Source organism: Hemicordylus capensis, chromosome 3, assembly GCF_027244095.1.
Source record: "Hemicordylus capensis ecotype Gifberg chromosome 3, rHemCap1.1.pri, whole genome shotgun sequence".
Taxonomy (NCBI): domain Eukaryota; kingdom Metazoa; phylum Chordata; class Lepidosauria; order Squamata; family Cordylidae; genus Hemicordylus; species Hemicordylus capensis.
In genome coordinates, this window is record NC_069659.1 from 186,973,950 (window position 1) to 186,998,043 (window position 24,094).

General features: G+C 41.3%; 1 protein-coding gene across 15 annotated transcripts in view; it reads right to left on the reverse strand.

The window, feature by feature from the left end:
* The window catches only part of ENOX1 (ecto-NOX disulfide-thiol exchanger 1), a 577,422-nt gene that overhangs the window by 166,003 nt on the left and 387,325 nt on the right, over positions 1–24,094 (reverse strand). For all 15 annotated transcript variants that reach the window (XM_053307424.1, XM_053307429.1, XM_053307433.1 and 12 more), the window contains one exon: positions 17,288–17,500. In XM_053307424.1, coding sequence (XP_053163399.1) covers positions 17,288–17,500 — 213 coding nt within the window. The remainder of the gene's footprint in view (positions 1–17,287; positions 17,501–24,094) is intronic.

Below are 24,094 nucleotides of genomic sequence, written 5' to 3' on the forward strand. Positions count from 1 at the left end.
TTCTGGCCGCGGTCTCAACCTGGGACACCAAGGAGAGACTTGGATCCAGAAGCACCCCTAGACTGCGTACCTGTTCCTTCTGGGGAAGTGTGACCCCATCCAGAACAGGCAGATCAAAATTGTCTCTCGAGTTCTGACCTCACACAATGAGTACCTCCGTCTTATCTGGATTCAGGCTCAGTTTGTTATCTCTCATCCAGCCCATTACCAACTCCAGGCAGGCATTTAGGGAGGTTATGCCCTCTCCCGATGATGCTAACACGGAGAAATAGATTTGGGTGTCATCAGCATACTGATAGCACTCTGCACCAAATCTCCTGATGATCTCTCCCAGCTGTTTCATGTAGATGTTAAATAACATCGGAGACAATACAGAGCCCTGAGGGACACCATACAAAAGTTCAGATTTTAAAGAACAGCAGTCTCCAAGGGACACCATCTGGAACTTGCCTGAGAGGTAACAGTGGAACCACTGCAAAGCAGTGCCTCCCACCCCCAACCCCCTCAGACGCTCCAGAAGGATACTATGGTCGATAGTATCGAAAGCCGCTGAAAGGTCCAAAAGGACCAACAGAGTCACACTTCCTCTGTCAATCACCAGTTGGAGATCATCCATCAGGCCGACCAAGGCAGTCTCCACCCCATAGCCAGCCCGGAAGCCAGTTTGAAATGGGTCTAGATAATCTGTTTCCTCCAAGACTGTCTGGAGCTGGGAGGCCACCACTCTCTCAATTACCTTGCCCAGCCACGGAAGCCCTGTAGTTACTCAGCTCCGAGGGATCCAAAGTAGGCTTCTTTAGAAGTGATCTAATAATTGCCTCCTTAAGACTAGAAGGCATCCTGCCTTCCCTCAGAGATGCATTTATGATCTCTACCAGGCCTTCTAAAACAACCTCCCTGCTAGATCAAACAAGCCATGTCGGGCAAGGGTCAAGAGGATAGGTGGTGGTCCGCACCATTCCAATCAGCTTGTCCACATACTCAGGAGTCACAAACTGGAACTGATCCAACCTAACCACATAAGAGGAGTCACTGGATACCTTCACATCAGATACTGAAGTAAGTGCGGAGACGAAATCCAAGTTGGCCCGAATACGAGAGATTTTCCCCACAAAGAATTCATTAAACACATCACAGTGGGCAATAGATGGTTCCAGATTCTGATTCAAGGGAAGAGGGGCACATACTAGCCCTCTCACAACCCTGGACAACTCCGCCGGATGTGAACTTGTGGATGCAATACGGGTAGAAAAGAATTGCTTCTTTGCTGCATGTATTGCCTGAGCATAAGTCTTCAAATGAGCTCTATGTTGCAATCCGTCGGATGCAAGCAGAGTCTTTCTCCACCTGCACTCCAGTCGTCTACCTCGCCGCATCAGCCCCCATAGTTCTTCTGTATACCAAGGGGCCAATTTTGAAGCGGGTCAGAGAGGATGCTTAGGAGCGATCATGTCTACCACCCTGGTGAGTTTGCTGTTCCAATTCTCCACCAGGACATCAACAGGATCGCCAGCAGAGCCAACACTGAATCCCTCCAAGGCTTCTTGAAATCCTATGGGATCCAATAACCTTCTCGGGCGGACCACCCCTAAGAGGTCCCTCGCCCCTGCGAAGGTGGGGTGTGACTGTGAGTCTAACCTTAACCAGGTGGTGGTCCGTCCATGACAATGGGGAAATCACAGGATTCCCCACCCACGGAACACTACCCTGATCAGAGTGAAAGACCAAATCAAGCGTGTGACCTGCAATGTGCGTTGGTCCCAAGACCACCTGAGATAGGCCCATAGTTGTCATGGCCACTATGAACTCCTGAGCCGCCCCGGACAAATTGGTCCCGAAATGAACATTGAAGTGGCACAGCACCACAAGCCTGGGCGACTCCAACACCAAGTCCGAGACCAAGTCCGTCAGCTCAGTTAGGGCTCAGTTAGGGACTCTGTTGAGCAGCAGGGCGATCGGCATACCAACAGAAGTCCCAGTCTATCCCTGGTCCCCAAACTTAAGTACACACATTCGACATGGTCTGACACTCTAACAGAGATCCTGGTAAGGTGGATATTATTCGTGTAGACCACAGCCACTCCACCTCCCTGCCCCCGGTCCCTCACCCGCTCCTCAACAGAGTACCCTGGAAGGACCATGGGAGGGCAGGACTGAGGCAGCCCCATCCTAGAATTAAGGAAAGAAGGGAGAGAAATGACTCAAGGCTCCTTGAAGTAAGAGATCCCCTCACCCAAGAGTGAAGAAAGATTTAGGTGCTTCCCTGCTTTTCTTCATTTTATTTTCTTGTGGTTAATTCTATCCTAAAGGCAGAGACACTACAATGTAGTTGGGACTGATTCCAGAACACATGTAGGAATTTAACAAGATCTGCCCCTTGCATAGCTATATAGGGCTTCACTAGTCATATTATTATTTCTTGTTTACACAGTCAGACAGGTGTTATTGACTGGTTTGTTTTATCCAGACATCGAGTCCTTCCCAAGGACCTGGGATGCCAGAATTTTATTGTCAATATATCATCGCAGAATACAGGCTGTTCCCAGTAAAGCTGCTTTTTGTAATTGGCTGATGGTGATTTCTCTGGCCCCTATGGTGTTGAGGTGCTCTTCAAGGTCTTTTGGAACTGCACCCAGGGCGCCAATTACCACTGGGATTATTTTGGTCTTCTTCTGTCACAGCCTTTCAATTTCAATTTGTAGATATTTGTATTTGGTGATTTTTTATATTTCTTTTTCTTCTATTCTGCTATCCCCTGGTATTGCTATGTCGATTATTTTGACTTGTTTTTCTTTCTTCTCGACTACAGTTATATCTGGTGTATTGTGTGGCAGATGTTTGTCTGTTTGTAGTCGGAAGTCCCATAATATTTTTACATCTTCATTTTCTTCAACTTTTCCAATTTTATGGTCCCACCAATTTTTGGCTACAGGTAGCTTGTATTTTTTGCAGATGTTCCAGTGTATCATCCCTGCTACTTTGTCATGCCTTTGTTTGTAGTCAATCTGTGCGATCTTTTTACAACAGCTGATTAGGTGGTCCACGGTTTCATCTGCTTCTTTACAAAGGCGGCACTTGCTGTTTGTTGTGGATTTTTCAACTTTTGCTCTTATTGCATTTGTTCTTAGTGCCTGTTCTTATGCAGCCAGTATTAAACCCTCTGTTTCTTTCGTCAAGTTGCCATTCTTAAGCCATTGCCAGGTCTTGGTGATTCTGATTTTCCACATATATTGTGCAAATATTGACAATGCAGTGGCTTATTTTTCCATTTTTCTGCTCGGTTCTTGACTTGTTCTTTCTTGTAGGCCTGCTTTGTTTCATTGGTGTTGAATAGTTTCACATTATTGACCATTTGAAGTGCATCTTCTTCACTGTCCTTGATATATTCTTCAAGGCCTCTTTTCTCCTCCTCTACTGTTTGATGGACTTACAGCATTCCTCTTCCACCTGAGCTGCGAGGGAGGTATAGCCTATCGACATCATTGCGGGGATGCAGAGCATGATTGATGGTCATGATTTTCCTGGTCTTACGATCTAGCGTCTCTAGCTCTGCCTGGGTCCAGTCTATTATTCCTGCAGTGTGTCTGATAACAGGTATAGCCCAGGTGTTTATGGCTTGTATGGTGTTCCTGCCATTGAGTTTGGACTTGAGGATTTTTCTAACTCTCCTGATGTATTCACTTCCTATTTTTCTTTTAACTTCAGTGTGTGATGTTATCAGCCTGGAGAATGCCCAAGTATTTGTAAGGTTCTTTCTCTTCCAGGTTCTTGATCTTGCTTCCATTGGGCAGTTCTATTCCTTCTGTTTTTGTTATTTTCCCTCTGTTCATTATTAATGCAGCACACTTGTCTAGTCCAAACTCCATTGCTATATCGCTACTGAATATACGGACAGTGTTTAGCAGTGATTCGATTTCTGACTGGCACTTTCCATACAACTTCAGATCATCCATGTACAGCAGATGGTTGATTTTACTTGATGTTTTAGATGTTTGGTATCCGAGGCCTGTTTTGTTTAGTATTTGTGAAAGTGGGGTCATGGCGATTACAAACAACAGAGGGGATAGTGAGTCCCCTTGGAAAATGCCTCTTCTAATGCTGACCTGTCCAAGTGTCTCGCCATTGATTGTTAACTGTGTACTCCACATGATCATTGCTTTTTAAAAATAAATATCTGAATGTTTTTGCTGATACCAGTTGTTTCTAAACATTTTAATATCTATGTGTGAGGCAATGAATCGAAGGCTTTCTTGTAGTCAATCCATGCAACACTTAGATTGGTTTTTCTTCTCTTGCAATTTTCTAAAATCATTTTGTCAATCAGCAGCTGGTCTTTTGTGCCTCTGGTGTTCAGGCAATTTCCTTTCTGTTCAACTGGAAGCTGTTTGTTAGTTAATAAGTGTTGCATCACTTCATCTGCTATTATTCCAGTTAATAATTTGAACATGGTTGGCAGGCAGGTTATCGGTCTATAATTACTTGGAACTGCACCTTTTGCTGGGTCTTTCATGATGAGATGAGTTTTCCCAGTTGTTAGCCATTGTTCAATATCACCTCCTTGCAAAATGTGATTGAACTGTTTTGATAGTTGTTTATGAAGGCTTGTTAGGTGTTTAAGCCAAAAGCCATGCAGTTCATCGTCGCCTGGAGCAGTCCAATTTTTAATTTTCTTTGCTCTTTCACTTATTGATTCTGGTGTTATTATTAGATCTTGCATTTGTTGGTTACATTTTTTTACCTCTTTCATCCAGCCTGCTTTTTTATTATAATCTATTGGATTGTCCCATAATTTCCCCCAGAATTGCACTGTTTCTTCTTTATTTGGTGTTTCTATGTTTCTTGCAGTTTCTCCTTCTATGCTTTGGTAGAAACATCTCTGATTCGACTGGAATTGGAGATTCTGCCTGTGTTGTGTAGTTCTGGCTTCATATCTGCTAACCTTCTTTGACACTGCTGTTATTTGTTCCTTTATTATTTCCAGGACTTCTCTAATTTTCCTTGAATCTAAGTGGTATTTTTGGATCAGATACTGTTTGGTGTTTTCGTTCTTCAGCTTCTTGTCTTTCATATCTTTCAATTTACTAGCATCTGATCTAAGCCTGGAGATTTTATTTTCTAATCTAATCTTCCATTTAGGTGATGTACTACTTTCTTTTTTTACAGGTCCATTGATCTTATATCCGAGCTCTTGTGGTGTTGTTGTTGTTGCTGCTGCACTGTACATTAGTTGGTTTGTTTCTTGCAAATTCTTGGTTGTTATTTCTGCAAGTGCAGCATTGACATCTTTTAATACCTGAGCAAGTTGTTTTTTGGCAACTGTTTTTAGAGCTGGAAGTCGAACCCTGGTGGTTGTTTGGTTCATGTGCTCACTTATTTTTTGCTTTAGTTCTTGTTGCTTTTCTGTTAAACGGCATTTGGGTTTTTGAGGTGAAGGCAAAGGGGAGGTTGCCTGGTTTTGATTTTGAAACAGTTCAGCAACAGTGGCATCCTCTATTTCCAACACCTCCTCCACCTGCACCTGAGCAACTTCTTCAGTTGGTGGTAATTCTTCTTCCATATCTTGAGCCTGTGTTGCTCTTTGCAGTTCTTCCAGCTCAACTCCTGTGAATACTTTATTTCTTATTATGAATCTTCTCTGGTCTGCTAGCCTTTGTTCTGTTATTTCTGTATCTGGATGCTTCTCTTTCCAAATGTGGTATATTCTTTTAAAATAACCTCTTCTAGTTGGACTAGACTTGTAATAGCAGATCATTATTTCCTTGTTGGCATTTTTCGTATATTTTTTTCGGTTAAGCGACGTTTCTTCCAGTAACTTTGCTGTCTTCAGCCCTGGTTGCTCAACTGAAGATCCTGAGTCCTATTGCCCACTTGCCACCAGATGTCCAGGGACTCCAGCACCTGGCGTGGTCCTTGTTGACCTGGGCAACGACTGATCCAGTATAGATTCATTAAAGTTACGTCTCACCATATTGTTGATGGGAGAGGCACTCTTTGTCTGGCTCCTCTGGTGAGACCTGTCCAGTATGGTTGGACCTCTGGCATAGCTCTCACCTTCCTCAGAGCACGCAAGCCCCACAACCACACCAAGGTATTATTATTATTATTATTATTATTATTATTATTATTAATTCAATTTCTATACCGCCCTTCCAAAAATGGCTCAGACATTATATTCTGACATTATTAAAACTTAAACTCCTACCTTATGCCATCATACCCTACACCAACCATACTGACATGCTCATAAACCATACATCTCCTGCTCTCTACACAAACAGCATTTTGTCTGCAGAAAAATGGTGTACTCAGGAAGAGATCCTTCCTATAATTAAAAACACTGGGAGTCATTCTTAATCATGGGGTGGATCTCTTCCCAAAAGAGATGTTCTCTGCAGACAAACGCTCTATGTGTGGAGAACAGGGGTTGTGTGGTTTAAGAAGATATCAGTGAGGGGGCAGGGCTTGGTGGTGTCTGGGTACCTCGTTGGGATTGCCAGATGGAAAATAGGACAGGCCTCCTGTACCTTTAACAGATACACAGAAGAGGGAATTTCAGAAGATGCAGCTTTTCTTCCTCCTGCATGACAAGTGGAACTTGCCGAAATTCCCATTTCTGTGCATTACTTAAAAGGTACAGGCGACCTGTCCACTTTTCCATATGGCTACCCTGGTACAGTGCCCATGGGTTTAAGAAAGCCTGGATAGGGCTCTATTACAACTCTTTTCTGGCTCTTCTGGGGACTGAGTCACAGCTGTCCTGAAACCAGTCAAATCGGACTACTCTTGGGAAAGCATATTTTTTACCAGTATGGCTCTCCTTGCTATATTCAGCCTGACTAAAGGTATCCAAGCCAAAACATAAAAACATAGTAAGGATAGTAGAAGGAACATAGTAGGAGCAGCAAAATCAATGAACAGTGTAAAACCTAAAAATCCTCAAATCAATGAAACAACAAACACTGGAACCAGCAAATCATTAATTGAAGGCTAACTACAAATGCAAGTCTAAACATGGTGTCTGGAAATCATCAATGAAGGTGCCTAAATTATCTGTATGAAGAAGAGAGGTGCCACCACTGACAAGGTCCTCTTTCCAGTAACCACCTGCCTCGCCTCACCACTGGCAGGAGCACTTGGAGGAAGTCCTTATAAGAAGATGAGCAGGATGATATGGGAGAAGGCAGTCATTAAGTACTCCAGCCCCAAGCTATATAGGTATTTAAAAATTTAGAACCAGCATTTTGAACTGTGCCTGTAAACAAACTAATAACCAGTGTTATTCTTTCAGCAGTGGTGAGACCTGTTCAAAGTGCAGTGTCCCTCTTAGTAGCCTTTTAGCTGCATTCTGAACCAGCTGAAGTTCCCAAACCATCTTCAAAGACAGCCCCATGAAGAGAGCATTGCATTCCAATCCAGAGCATGGATTACAAGCTACCTGTGCCTAGGAAGGGTTGTAGCTGACAACTAGCCTCAGGTAGTGAAAGGCATTTTGGGCCACTGACATTTGGACACCCAGAGTGAGATCAAAACCTAAAAGCATCTATTCACCTATGTACCTGTTCTTTAAAGGAAAGTGTAATCCCATCCAGGACAGGTTGAACTCAACTTGCTGGAACTATTGGACCACCAATCAACAGAACCTCCAACATGTCTGGATTGAGCTTCAGCAGTTCCACTAAGATTGTGAAATACCCTTTCCAGGAAAGTCTGGGAGCCCCTTCCTTGCACTGCTTCATATATCAGGCTAAGGCATGACTCTTGAGGAAGCTAAGCTGACTTTTGTTCTTAGATCCTTGTTCACCAGCTGAAAAGATATTGTTATGCTCCACTGTCTTATTACTGTCAAGTTCTTCATGTTTTTGTTCTGATGTATATTTTTGAAATTGTTTTATGCATTTATGTTATCTCAGTGGTTCCCAAACTGGGAGCCTCCAGATGTTGCTGAACTACAACTCCCATCAGCCGCAGCTATAATTTATTTATATAAATTATATAATTTATTTATATTATATTATATTATATTATTTATTTATTTATTTATATAATTTGTTTATATAATTTATTATAATTTATTATTCCACAACGTCTGGAGGTTCCAACATTTGGGAACCACTGTGTTATCTGCTTTGAATTCTTTTAATAAAATACAATGGGATATACATTTAAAAAACCAAACCTATTATATATTTTGAAGTTTTGTTTGTGTGAAATAAAGCCATACTTCACAATTACCTACAGATACCAAATTTTGCATACACCTAAATTAGCTGAATGCACTACTTATTATTACACCAGAATATACGGGGAGGGGGAGGGGGTATAAAAACCTTTTTGGTATTTTAAAAAGTAATTATAATATATAACTGTCCAATATATAATAATTTGATATATAATATAATAACCAGATGTTATTATACTACAGTCTCTTGTAGTTTCCCCATTGTCATGGACAGACCACTTCCTGGTTAGGGTTGGTCTCAAGGTCACATCTGACCCCTGCAGGTGTGGTGGACCTGTTAGAATGGTCCATCCGAGAAGGCTGTTGGATCCAGTAGGATTCCAAAGGGCCTTGGAAAGTTTTGGAGTTGGTTCTGCCAGTGATTCTGTTGATGCCCTGATGGATACCTGGAACAGCAAACTTACAAGGCCAGTAGAAATGATTGCTCCTAAGCATCCTCTCCGACCTGCTTCAAAATTAGCTCCATGATATATGGAAGAGCATGTATTGCATCTACAAGTTCTCATCCAGCAGAGTTATTCCGGATTGTTAGGGGTTTAACACTTCTGTTTCAAATCTGTAGCCTGAAACAATGTCTCACTATGATGCATTCAATGAGTTCTTAGTAGATAAAAGAACTCACGACTGGCTCACACATCCCTGTCAGGGGCCCACCAAACAGATGTGTACATGTGAAGCAGTGTGGTCAGTGTGGAGGAGATTTGCTACTTATTTTATTTAAAACAATTTAATTTTTTTTTTAATGTGAAAAACCCAAAATTCACAAATGCAATGACAGGAAACAAAACCATACATACATAATACAGGGTTATCATATTGTAAGGGCATCTTTCAAAAATGTGTAAGAACCATTTGTAATATGACAAATATCTTGGTGGTTATTGGCATAACTGATCAACAGGAATAAGTGAATAATGAAAAATTCAGAATTAGAGATGCTTAAATTTTCATTCTAAATGTGTAATTTTATTGATTTCATCTTAGTATTTTTTCTACAGAATTTTTTTTTTGGATTTTACTATATTTTATTGCACATGTTCCTCAGTAGTTACATTAGTTGCATGAAGTCACAGTTGAATGAGCAAATGTTTTCGCTCCTTACTAAAATTGGCAGCATGTTTCCTTTTTAAAATTAGTTTCTATATATTCCATCTTTAGAACATCCTAAACTGAATATTGAAAGTGAAGCAATGGAAAAGAAATAACAGGAAGAAGAAATTAAATCTGTTTAACCAATCACAATGCTTTTTGCTTCTCACAACTGCAGTAGAACCAGCCATTGAAGTGGGTGGAACATGAATATGAATGTGTGAATTATGTGAACTGTTGCAGGTAACAAGGAATATATTGGGAATATGTTAGAAGGAGCTTCAACCCTTCGCCCCTGCCACAGTCTCATCATGGATTAGTCCACCACCGTTACTATTTGTATGGTATTTTCTCAAAAGCAAGGGTAAAAAAAATGATAGGGATCCTCTAGCTTATAATTTGCTGAGGGCCAAACAGTGCCTTAATATGGCTTCTGACCCTCCCAAAATGTGAAGAAGTCCTTGACTGGACTGGCTGACAATGGTCAGGTTTTCCCTTCTACCTACTGAACAATAAAAGATGCTAATCACACCACACTATGTATCTTGATTATCAGTTCTAAGAACCATTTAATTTTAATTTGCCTAGTTGCCTTTTTCCCAATGGAGGCTTGCCATAATGAACTGAAATATGAGATTAAAGCTGCCAGTAATCTTCATTTTTGAAATATGGTGAATCCATACAATGCCTTAACAGAGTTGTATCCACCTTTTTCCTACCACAAATGAATTTATTCTATCCTCTTCTCAATGTTTGGGAGTAGCTAAATCATAAAACTTGTGGTACTGGGGGGAAGAATTATATTGTTTTCTTCATACCCATATGTGCCCTGATCAATTGTGTAAAATGATGACATTGTACAGTTTCAGGCTTTTTTGCCTAGCAACCTTTAGAACTGATTAAAAGCAACCTAACCAAGAGTGAAGAGCACAGTTCCATGGGGAGAGATTAAAACAAATTATTCTAGTTAAATAGTTCAAAATAGTCTGAAAATATATGGAGGGCACTGAAGTCAGGAAAGGAGAAGAAAAGAACAACTAAATTAAGGGCAAGACTGAGATTAAAATTGATGGGTCTAAAGATGTTAAAATCTAGCCTATATTCCTATTGGAATTGAGCAGTCTTTATGAGCAAATTAAAAATGTGGTCCAGCAATTTCTTCTACAGTGGGCAGTATCCCAAAACTTCAACCTCTGTTAATCACATCCAACTTAAGTTTGTATCATGTTGTGTGATATGACTGGTAGTCAGTCTAAAAATAACAAAAAATGGTTTGTTCAGGAGTGTATTTTAGCTACTTTCAATCCACCTTAAACAAAAATTTTCACCACACTTAGAGCAAGAAACGGCACAGCGTAAAAGAGAATATAAATCTCTCTTAAGATTTAAACAGGAAGCCGCCATGAAAGAGCGTTGGGAAGCAGTTATAAATGCTGCCAAAAATAATGACTCCAATCCAAATCCATGTAGATAGCTACTGGGAAGTCTAAAGGCTCAAATTTTAAAACATCCAAGACTGCTTGAATGTCTGCAGCTTGAGCTGAGTGAGAGTGTGCAGGGCCTGAAAGGTTTTGACCGCTGATTGTTCTATATCCAGTCTTGGGAACCCCCCTTCATAAAAGGAGCACCCGTTAGAGTATCAAAGCATAAAGCCTTGTTTCATCACCTCATTGTGTGATTTTCCTGGTACTATTGGCCATGGGATTCTCTCTAGCTCTGGAAGGGCAGGTAAGCATTTTTCCTTCCACTAAAAGTCCATAAGGAGATGCAGGATTCTTAGCCTCTGCCCTAAAATTCACTCCTTTGCTTACTAATACTGAGATCCATTAAGCGATTCCAGGGCTGCTGACTTGCGCATCCTAGATTTCCCAGAAAATCATATATTTAAGGGGAGAGTGCGTGGTTTTGCAAGATCACTCTAGATCCACCTATAATAGTACTGACAAAAATTAACATGATTCTACAGACGCTCCTTCAGGGGTATGTACATATTGAAGAGCTATGTCCTAGCAATATGGGATCTCTCATCTAGCCAGGATCTTTGATACTAAGGGCCCTTTGTTACGGACCATGTACCCCAACCTTGGACTTAAAGGTACCAACTCAGAAGTATGTGGAATTCAGGCCTGTGTCTGATTTCATTTTATATTAAGCGTTCAATCAATGCCTGGACTCAAGGTGAACTGACACCCAGGTCAACTGCTCTGTGAAGGAGGAGGCAATCCGGCATTGTATTGTGAAATGGATACTCAAGGGAGCACAAAAGCTAGGCCTGAGCTAATCAAAATGCTAAAATGTAACTCACTATCAGATAATGTCTGTGGAAGAGGCCAGGGGCTGATCTCCCCTTTCCTGTTGCAAGAAGTCTATGTTAATCTCTGTCAGTGATTGCTCTGCTATGCCCAAAGGGGATTGCTCAGTTGCTGTCTATAGAAATTCCACCCTAGGAGAACAACTGTAGATTTAGTCCTTTAACTAACACCTTCTGGGACCAGGCCCAAATCTGGGGGCCCATTTGCAACTCAGAGATGCAGATTTGCTTTGGTCCCCTCCTCAAGATAGCAGCTAACAGAAGATGGGATTAAGATCTCCCTGGACTGGGCTAATATCCTGAATAATTAAAAGACATTATCCAGAAGGTAGCAGCAAGTTGTCACCTTTTGGGACCCAGGAAAGATGATGGGAGATCAAAGGAAGAGACAACTATAAAGAATGAGGCTACTGGACAGAGAGGGGCAGTCTCTTGCCTACAAGCAGTCTTGTGCCTACGGGCATCTTGTGCCTACATGCAAGATCTGCTCACACGCAATTCCAAAGTTTGCTGCTAAGCCACGGGGCAACAAGCAGGAACTCTTTCCATGGGAGAAGGGACTGTTTGTGACTTCTGCTGTGAAGTGAGAAGTCAAGACTTCCCCAGCCATGGTGCTCTGACTCTCAGCTGTGCTCTGAGCAAACTGCATGCCTGATCCAAGAGCTCGTCTCCAGCCAAAAGCTTCGCTCCTTCAGCTGAAAGATCCACCGTTCTCCAGCCTCTGGTCCTGGTAATATGCTGCCTTCACAAGCCTTGGATCCCTACTTTCCTCCTCACTAATCACTGCTACCCCTTCCAAAGCCCGCCCCCCTCCTCCTCCTTTCTCTGCTTCTCTCTAAATGTTTTATTTAGGATTTGTTAGATTGTTAGATAGCTGTAATTACTGATTACACACACATATGTTAGTTAGGCACATTACGCTACACCTTGAATCGGAAACATGTTTTTATTTTGTCCTGATGAGCAACTTTTTCATAATAAAGCCCATTGAACTTTCTGAGTGTGTCTCTCTCTATCTCTGTTTGCGCGCCCAGATCCTACATGGTCACCATCTCCAAGAACCAACTCAGTTTGTGTATGATGCGACTTTGCCTCTTTCCCTCTGAGCGTGTACAGAGTGCGAAACCAGGTATAGTTCACAACACCTTGGCCTAGCAAAATATTTGCAACATTGCAAAGACAGATTCTAGCCCACAATGCAACCATGGATCTTGTATACCAGGGTTCTTTTAGAAAGGATTATGTACAGAATAAAACAATAAGAGTTTATGTAAACAAATACACTAAAAATTAGGGGCTACATGATGCAGAGTCCTCCATCAGTACTAAGAATGTATTGGGGCTGTCAGGGAAGGGAACCCCAACAATGTAGTACCAGGGTTGCTGTGCAAGGACTTTAAAATGCTTTGAGGCAGCAACACACTGCTCCTTTTCATGGTTCTGCTTCCTGGTTTTGCAGCTGTTTTTCAATGAAGTGGCTCGGTAAAGGGGGGGGGGGGGGTTCTGGGAGAATGAGTGGTGGTGCCGGCAGCCGCGCCAGCTGCGGGTAAACAGTTTCTCTCTCTCTCCACCCCTATTTGGTCACCCTGTTCATCCCGAAGCAGGCACCAATTCAGTTCGATCACAGACTGAACCACCCCGATTCAGTTTGTGATTGAACTTCCCTACTGGCCCCAGCTCGAGGTAAACTGGTTTGGGATGAACCATTGGTGCATACCCCTAGCTGGAGTTGGATCTGAGAGAACAAACAGAAAGAGAAGAAACAGTACAAAATAATGCTCATAAACTTACTAAATGCCAGGCAATGTTTTGTGTGCAGAGGTACTTCACATTTAAATAGTACATGTCCTGAGAGAGAACAGAAAAACAATTTCCAGGAGGAAAATGATAAGGATATATCCCCAAAAGGCAGATTTTTAAATAAACAGACTTCTGCATGTATAAATGAAAGTAAAGGAAAGAAAGTTGTGAATAATGGAAAGATATGTACTGCAAGATAAATTATTTGCAGAATTACTACAAACCAGAGTAAGAACAAGATATTTGTAGACAGGGGAGCAGCTTCACATTTCTTTAACAATCTACAGGAGTTCTCAGATATTGATACAAACTAGAAAGTTGAAATATTCTTGGCAAACTGTCAGTCAATGTCTGCAGAAGGAAAAGGCACAGTTCTTCTAAAGTCTAATATTGGAGCAAGTGAAATAAATGAAACAAGCATTTCAGATGCCTATTATGTGCCATGGTTGCAGAATAATTTAGAGTGTGAGAAAACAGCTACAAAAAGAGGTTGCAGAATTATTCTTAGAAGAAATCGTCATTTTGTGCTTAAAGAAGGAGAGTTATTACTTTGAGATGTTAAAAGATGAACAGCTTTATGAAAGTGATTGTAGAAGAGAATGTGACTATGAACACAAGGACTGCATAACCTTATGGCATCACAGAATGGGTAATTGAAGAGGTTGGCAAGATATATAAAAATAAAGCCATGCAAGTTTGAAAACAGGTGCATTGAATGTGTTAAGGTGATTGCTATCAGAAATATATACTCTTCAAACATGGAGATTCAGTCTAGTGAGGTCTTAGACTTCGTCCATAATGATGTTTGTGGTTCCTTCCCAGTGAAAACACCAGGGAGAAATGTGTATTTTCTGACCTTTATTGATGATTTTTCTTGTTATGTGTGTATGTATATATATGTATAGGGGTGTGTGTATGTATACACACACACACACACACACACACACACTGAAGGAGAAAATGGAAGTATTGGTTAAACTGAAAGAATATGTAAGCAGAGCCACTAACCAATTTGGGGAGAAATCTAAAACTTTGCGTACTAACAATGGCAGTGAATATTGTGGAAATGCCATTGATCAGTATTTAAAGGAACAAGGAATTACGCATGAAAGAACTATTCCTTATACTCTAACACAAAACAGAATAGCTGAGAGGAGAAATAGGACTTGACTTGAAATGTGCAGACGCATACTACTTGAATCAGGACGGGAGAATAAGTCTTGGGGGTGGAGCTATTAAGACAGCAATTTATCTACAAAATAGATTAGCTACTAAAACCAAAGATTTAACTCCTTTTGAATTGATTTTGGGGAAAGGTTAAACATTTGTTTACAATTGCCCACTTGCCTATTTCTTTTGTAGGTTGGGTGGTAGGTAGCACCCATCATGTCTTACCACACAACCCACTTTGGTGTCCTTAGGAGCTACCCAAGGGGACAATGGGATGTTTCAAGTTTCCCTATTGTTCCCTATTGCCAAAGCACTTGAAAGATTTCGAGTTTGCTCCATCAAAACAGACAAGGTCGACCACTATTTCAACAAAACATTTCAACCATCTGTGTTTTGTTTCAAGTTTTAAAAAGAATGCAAAATCCATTTTGTGTGCATCCCTATTACAGAGGTGTTACTATTTCTCAGATAATAGACAGCTGTTCCTTCTTTATTTTCTTTCTCCACCTTGGGGTTGGGGTGCCTTGCTTGGATATTTTGTTTCTGACCTGCCTCCTTTCTGAGGATTCTTAGATCTTTACACAGGCAATGCTTCCTTATAAAGAGCAGATTTACCCCCTCTCTCCACATAAGCCCCACTTCTCTCTTGCTAGGAGAGAAGATCAGTACACATCAGCCTTCCTTGATCTGTACACCTTTTATTCCAAAAAGCCTCCAGTCCACCCTCTCTCCCCTCTTAACCATCTGACCAACTGTCCTCCAACTGAACTCTTAACTGTTTTTCCCCTCACTATCTTCTCCCCTGCATTCCAAACAGGGTTTCTCTGTCCTTTCTGCAGGGGTCCCTGTGCTGCTGCTGCTGTCAATCAGCTTCCTGCATATATTTCTATAAACATGAGTTTTATAAAACAGAGAAATAACACAATAAATAAATTCAACAAACAGTACTAAAAATGCAAACCATCACAGGGACATATTTTGGGGAGGCTCAGTGGGCTTAGAGAGAAGGGTATAAAATAAAATAAAATAAAATAAAATAAAATAAAATAAAATAAAATAAAATAAAATAAAATAGCCCCTTCCCCATTGCACCCTTGCTTCATAAGCATTATAAATATAAAGTTTTGATCTGACCTCCCTGCAACATATTTAATTAAAATAATTCTTACAGACACTAAAGTCTAAATAACACTCTTTCTACATTAGTCTAAATATTACTTAAGTTTAGCATATATTTCATGATTGGATGGGGAGCATTCCATGGTACATTACTATTCTAAGGTCTTTGTCATTTAAAAAAAAATACTTTCCTAGATTGACTGATGCTATCTTTCTATGTACAGGAAGCTGTTATGAGGAAGGGGATGACAGATAGATAGATAGATAGATAGATAGATAGATAGATAGATAGATAGATAGATAGGGTATGAACTGGCCCTGAGCTCATTGTTTCCAAATTAATTCAGAAGTACATATACTTTTTTAAAAAGTTTTTTTTATGCTCAGAAGAGCAGAATTTCTTCTATGTGACAGACTTTGAGGAAAACTCCTAACTGTGTGTGCGGACCTTGGATCTTCAGATTGCAAACAACATAAACGGCTCCTTCAGAAAAACATAACTGATTGTCCAAATATGCTTTTCAAATTCACACAGGAGAAATTAATTTTGGAATTCATGACACCTAGTGTTTTCAAAGAAGTGATATTATTCATCTGGTTCTTAATTTATATACTTGTGTACATTCTGTTCTTGGAAACTGGAAAAATTTTATATTTAATCATGACATATGAAATGTTCACACACTAGACCCTGAAATGTATGTTTCAGCATGAATAAAAGACTGCTTTAATTATCACTGCTCATTATTTAATGGATTGAAGCTATTTTCCACATGGTCTGAGAAAAAAAAGTTGGCTTTCATTTTTCTTTTGCTTTATTGTAAAAATTTCCACTGCACATTTTCATCATTAAAATGGCAAAAAGTGTTTTTTACTACTAAAAAAACACACACCAAAAAAACCTACCAGGCAATTATTCTGATTACTGTTTTATGATGAAGCCCCATTAAGGTAACCGGACTGATTATATTTTCTACAAAGAAGAATTGCCAGCACTAATATAAGAGCAGCTCATCCGCCAAGCATTTGCAGAAAATCAGTGGAATGCTCTTCCTGCCAGAAGTTCTGCAGTGAATTTCTCTTTTGTACTGGTGTCCACCTCATAGAATTAATACATCTTTACACAGGGCACAATCCGTATGTTGTAGTTCGTGTTCATCTAGCCACAATCTTAAAACAATACTGAAAACACATATTGCTTCTAATTAAATTCCAAGAAACCACCACCATTTTTTATACCTGCAGGTTGCTGATATCACAGTTAAGGAATCCCAATGTAAAAACAACTGGGTTTGCTCACAGCAGATGATGGGAGAGTAATGACTGGTCAGTTTCCTTATGTTTCATACAGATTGTCTATTGACCAAAAACAAAACAAAACTACTATAACTTCGCTCACCTTGAGAAGTAAAGGCTTAGGAATGGTCCTTGATCTTCCTCAGTGCCATAGCTTATGAATAGAAAGTGACTATGTCATAACTACTTACCCTCAGAGTTACAAAAACACCACCACCATTAACTAATGTAATAACAACAACAGGACTAATTGGGCTACTTACATTGAGTGAGGATCCCCATTAAGGCATTTTTAAAATTTTCCTTGGCTTGTTCCATTTCTTGTTCATGAGTCGCTTTTTCATTCATGAGTTGGCGGACGTGGCTATTTGCTGATTGCACCATTGAATAAAACTGGTTGGCTGTGCGACGGTTCACCTCACCTCGCTCTATCCAGGTAAGCAGCACTGTAATGGCCTCTGAAAATTTGCTGTCATCTAGAACAAGCAAATCAAGAAGTTTAAATTGCAATCACATGCCTTGTGCTAAGAATACACTTCTGCCGGTATGAATTAATAGTCTCATAAATAATGTTTACGATGTATCTTATACTAGACCTTGCTTAACACCCTAACATAAAACTTTATAAATTGCCCTCCAAAGCCCTGATTACCATGACTCTTGTAAAATATTGTGGCTTGAGTTTTCATTCATTTTTTTATACTGTTCTGGTAATATGAAGCAGCTTTGCTCTGGGAATAATTAAATGCTAAGTATTTTTGAAAGCTTTTTCTCCTCATACATTGAACAATCTTTTAAGTATCAACTATTAATTTATCATTTTTATGGAACTTCCAGTGAGCTTTACTGACATCCCTATGACCCAGCTAACAACCCCATGTTACAAACAGATTTAGGGTGGGGGTACTAGCACCATTAAAGTGATTTGGAAAGTCTTGTTTTAGTGGATTATGTCCCAGATGCTTTACTCAGAACATACAGTGGGTTTATCAGCAACATAACTTCCCAGGTGCCACTTTATCGTGATCCAGTCCTATATTGCTTCAACAAAATCTATAAGGAGGACCCATATGAGTCGGCTAAATGATGCAGATAATTTCTGAGCCAGTGCTGCCAGTCTCCTGAAGGGGCAATGTTAACCCTGTTATTCAGCTGGCTACGTGGTTTTCTGTGCAGCTGACACCAGAGAGAGGAGAGAACAGATCACAGGAATATGGCTCCCGCATTACTCTGATAATGCATGATTTGGGATCAGGTCTTGAAATATTTGGGCATTCATTGGAAAACATTTGGTAAACAGACTGACACAGCCACGTCAAAATATATATTACAACAGATTTACATGATCTGGTTTTGTTTTTATCAATGAAATTAACGTTTTAACCAACACAATAATATTTCTCCTTTCTGTTGGAGAAATTTGTTCCACTGATACTGGGAAATGGACTTGGTGAGGGTAGTCTGATGTTAAATGGAAACATTTTAAAATTTCTCTTTGGGGGACAGGGAACCATTTTCTTCCTGTTATTTTCTTCCATGTAAAATGCCTTGAGACTTTTTGTATATAAATAATAGTAAAAAGCATAAATCTACAACAACATGTTGTAGCATATCTGTGGTATGTCTGTGGCTAAGCATGGTGATGAAACAGAAGCTAGCAACAAAGACAGCAGCCCCTACTCTAACATGAGTTTTACTTCATATAGATTTTTTTAATTTATTTTTTCTTGTTTTCTGGTGTGTGTGTGTGTGTGTGTGCGTGTGTGCGCGAAGCATGCTCAGTACCAGTTCTTTTTAATCCAGTCCTAAGGTTTCAAGAGATAGTGGCTGCTGATGGGTCAGTTTAATGTTTTTATGAATATTTCCTGAGTTGTAGGGAGAGAAAGGGATTGTGGAATAGGTTATATCTAAAGATGCGTGACTATATCTCATGTACTGTATGACCATGTGATGACTGTGTGTCTGCATGGGGCATCGGGTGCTGCTGCTGTGGCCACGGGGGGTGGTGGTCCCTCTGCTGTTTCCCCCTCCCCCCACCGGCCTCTTCCCAGTCTTTCTGTGGTAGCGGAGGCCATTTTGGAGGCTACCACGCATGCACCTTGGCCACTTCTTTGCTTGTACAATGGTGCTTTTGCACAAAAGCACTGATATGCAAGCAAAGAAATGCCGGGCTATCCCTTCAAATGGCCTCTGTGCACACACATGGCGGCTGTATGAAGGGATAGCCCGGTGTTTCTTTGCTTGCACATCAGAGCCTTTGAACAAAAGCGCCACTGTGCAAGCAAAGAAACACCGGGCTAGCCCTTCAAATCGCCATGTGCATGCATGGAGGCCATTTAAAAGATAGCCAGTCCCGGTGTGAGCACTGAGCTGCTGGCTGGTTGCAGGTTGGGATGGCGGGTCAGGTCAGGGCACCACCACCTCTCCCCCACCATTGTGCACTCTGCAGTCACAGCTCTGATGAGCGGTTCAAGGGAACCTCTGTGCCTCGGAAGAAGAGACCAGCTGGCCTTCGGAAGAAGAGACCAGCTGGCCACAGGAGGATAGTGGGTCGGGTCACTGCCTCCCCCCTCTGCTGTGGGCTCTGCACAAAAATGGTAATTTGGGGGTGCCCTGGCACCCCTTGTTTTTTATTTTAAAAAAAACATGGCTGTGGCAGCATCCCCGAGGCCCCCAGCAGCAGTAAGTTAATTTTTTTAAAAAATCAACCCCGCCACCCCTTTGAGCCAGGCCTAACTGGTTCAGACTCAAGGCAAACTGGGGCCTGGCTGAACATGCATAGAAGTCCAGTTCAACTCGAGCCAAACCAGATTTTCTGGTTTTGTGCACATCCCTACTTTGAATTCCCAGCTAATAAGTGCTTTGTTCGTGAGCTGTGTGTGGGAAGGGCAAGGGGGTACCCTGGGAGAGGGGTAAAGGGGTGCCTCGGCAGTCCCACACACCTGGTGGCCTAGGGATGCTCACCCCCCCTTACACCAATGTCCCTATGCCCCTGTTCAGAGGACATATTTTACCTTTATCATTGTTCAGCAGAAGAAATAAACATACCTTCTATTTGCCAACCTAAAAAGCATTAATCATTTGTCAATTAACAAAATTGTTATTGTGTGGGGAAATTTCATGTAGGCAGATGACTCTGTAGCGAAGGCTAAAATTGGACATAGTAAAATAAGACCTTTCACTGTTCCAAGTCTGTTTGCTCTCCTTTCCTTTCTTTGTAATGCCGAATACAGTGGTGTCTGTAACCATTGAAAGAAGAGTCCTTTAAAATCTTTCACCAAAATATTCCAATTGCTGTGTTACATGCATATGTACATTTAATGTACACACACACTCACACAAAACTTGTTAGTATTAATTGTGATGGGCATGAGGCATTTCTCCTCTTTTAGAGCACCCTCTACAGCTCTGGCTGGCTTCTTGCTGTGCAGAGTCCTGACTGTCAAACTGGCCCAGTTCCAGGGCATGTAAAGTAGTGCTTTAAAATGGATCAAAACATAAAATAAAAATGCTTGATGTTGTGGATATGGAAATATGACTTTCTTTTCACTATGAATCATTTTATTAAAACCATAGCCTCATGAGGCTGCTTTTGACTTTTTAAAAAACTTTTAGGGCTTTGTTATATGCATTTACTTGTAAAATGTAGCTTGTCTCCCAGAACAGCATGCTGATTGGGAACTGCTTTTGGAACATTTGTTGAAAAGTGGTATATAAGTATAGTTAATTGTGGATATTAAGCTGAAAAGGAAGTTAAGGTTTACCAAAAAAAGTATTATGTATTATTTAACTTTTATAAAGCACCTCTCTTTTATAAAGCACCTCTCATTCTAAGTGTAAAAGTAATGCAGGGTCTACCTACACGTTTACAATCTAAAGACAGAGAACCAGGGTGGGGGTGGGGGTGGTGGTGTTAATCCCAGTTCTGCAGTAGAATTTTAATAAACTGCTACATCATTTAAGTTGCAAAAACCAAACTATTAAAAATAATCACATACTGGCTGCTTTATCCTGTCTGGACTTCTGAACAGCATATATTAATGAAAAAAACATTAAGGGGTGATTTGTTTTAACCCAAATAACAACAAGACGTGTAGAAACTAAGGCCACTTTATTCAGGACCACTACAAAACCTGCAACAAGGAATTAAACTAAAGTGAGGGTATTCCCTACATGGGTCAATCTCATAGGAGGTATGCCCACAGGAGGGCAAAGGACTGGGCTTTGATTCGGCTTGTTACCAGACTGAACCTCTTCTCAACCATGAGGTTACCCCCCAATGATGCATGCCAGCCCACCTCAACTCAGGTCGCGAGGCAGTGAGCTGGCATGCACCTGAGTAGGAGCAGAGACAGCCTGAGAGTTGCGAGATCACCAAGCCTTCCTCCATATTCCCACTCACCATAACGGCACTCCAGCCCAACACGAATGCAATTAACCTACCCTGATCTGCACTCGTCTGCAAAGTGACCAAATAAACCCCGTGACAAGCTCAACAAAATCAGTGAGAAGTAGGCAAAAAAAGGCCACAACCACAACCAGTCAGCTGTGACCCCCCCCCCCAAATTCCTACGTGGCCCCAAAAGGAGACCGGAATATCCCTCAATGAGTTAAGGATATCCCACTGAGGGAGGAAGGGTGCCTGCCTGCAGAGCTACAGAGGAAAAGGATGGAGCAGGCTGCTTATGCAAGCGCTCCTCAAATCTGATTGGCCCACCGGCAACACATGCAAGGGGACCAAAACGGCAGTAAGCATTTTGTCTCTCAGGCCGAGCCCACAACTCTGCCCCCCGCTCACCCAATAATGCAGCTAATGTGGCGAAACGGGGCGGGGAGCGGCTTTTTATTTTAGTGACATCTTAGTAGACACATTTTATTTTACTTTTACTTTTACTGACATCATAGCCATGCATGTTCAATGGTTGTAAAGCCATTAAATAAACAAAAAGAAACATGCATGGCTGCTTGAATACCACTAAAGTTCATATGTGTGCAGACTGCAGTCTTTATTAAAACATTTGGGATCAGGGTGTGTTTTCTGAGTGTTTGCAATAATATCAAGTTGCAATTGACGGTATGGCTTCACACCACGAACAAAAAACCAAGCCCATATTTAGTAAATGCCTATTTTAACACATTCCCTACAAACTGCATTGGCCGATGAGCCTATTAATTGTTAATTGATGGTTCTGTACAAGTAAAAAAAAACTGCTTTGGTTGTGTAATTAAGGTGTACAAGTTGTTAACAACATAACAAGTGCTAGAGGGAAATTATTCACAGCACAACTACATTAACTAACATAATGCCCTCTCCACAGGTTATTTTTAAAATCCTAATTTCATCTTCATTCCTTGCTTTCTAAATTGATGAGCTGACTGCCCACTGGCTTACATGCTGAAATGTGTTTTCTTTGTCGAGAATAGAACACTGACCCCCTTTTAAATTCACCTGGAGCCTAGGCAGTAAATTTAATTTTTGTCTGGTGAAGATATCACAGAGAAAGCAAATAACAGAATCCAATTTTAACATTGATCTTGGTTTGCAGCCTTTTGAAGCCATTCCCTTTCTGATACTATTCACAAATAGTATCATTTATTGGTGCAATAAAATATAAAGCTTTGTTGTTTAGCTAAATAAACTTAGCTAGGTTTCTTTGCATAATTGCCCTTTAAAAATCCACCATACACTGGGCAGTTTTTGCATTAAATGTCTTTCTAAACATTAAAGCAAGTTTTGAAGAAACTATTGCTCTAATGACAGCTTGTCAATTACTTGAACATACAAAATACTTATGTGAAGTTGCACTTATGTCTTGTAGAGCAGGATTTGTCATGAACACATAATACCCTGTTTGGTATATACCTTTGAACACCATCAGTTTATCAGAGTCAGCCAGATTGCTGTCCATCATGAATTATCTTTATGAATTTTTGAACTTCAGGACCACAAACAGGGAAGGAAAGGCTTCAAATCTGCAGATACAAACTCTAACTTTGGCAACATCCCAATGAAATCAAGAAACATATTGACCTAATTCACACTAATCTAAAACCAAAAAAGCAAAAAAAAAAAAAAAAAAAAGGGGGGGGGACATAGAAAAACCACCGCAGCAAGGACAGTCTTTCAGGGAAACCAATTCAAAGGTCTATCAGAATAAAGCAATTTCTAATGCTTATCTAAGGCAGGGAAGGGGGGCCTTGGGGAGTGTGCACGGAACCGGTCCAGGGCCATGTAAGAGGCCTCCGAACTGGTTCGGAATTGGGCCGGTCCGGCGGGGGGTGTGTGTCTGACTTTAAGAGCGGGGGGGGTAGTACTTACCCCTCCTACAGCTTTTCCCCCTCCGGTGCACCACTTTGTTGCAAAGTTTTCGGGGCGGCAGAGTTCCTCCCTGCTGCACCTGCCCCCATCGTTGTCGGGGGAAAGGGGAAGTTGCTGCCACGCATGTGCCCGTCGTGGCACGCACGCGCACCGCACATGGCAATGCATGTGTGATGTCACACACGCAACGTATGACGTGTGTGGCGCATGCACGCGCCGTGACGGGCACATGCATGGCAGCAACTTCCCCTTTCCCCCGACAACGATGGGGGCAGGGGTGGCAGGGAGGAACTCTGCCGCCCCAAAAACTTTGCAACACAGTGGAGCGCCGGAGGGGGGAAAGCCGTGGGAGGGCTAAGTACTAGCCCCCTGCCCTTAAAGCCAGACACCCCACAGTGCCAGACCGCGCCTCCATGACTCCATGCACATCCTTGGGGAGGGGAGTTCCAAAGACTGGGCAAGGCACTATCCTGAATATCCACCAACATCACCTCAGATAGTGATGGGATATGGAGCCAAATTCAATATCCTCAATGAACTCAATAAGCAGGCAGAAATGGTCCCTCAGGCATCCTAGAAAAAATAATTTAGGGCTTTAATGCTGAAAACCAGCATCTTGAATTGAGATCAGGAACAATTTGGGAGCCAGTGCAGAGTAAACAAGACCTGAGTAATATGTTCAGCATAGTGGATCCTCAACAGCAATCTGGCCACAGGGCATTCCACCAGCTGTAGTTTCCATACATCTTTG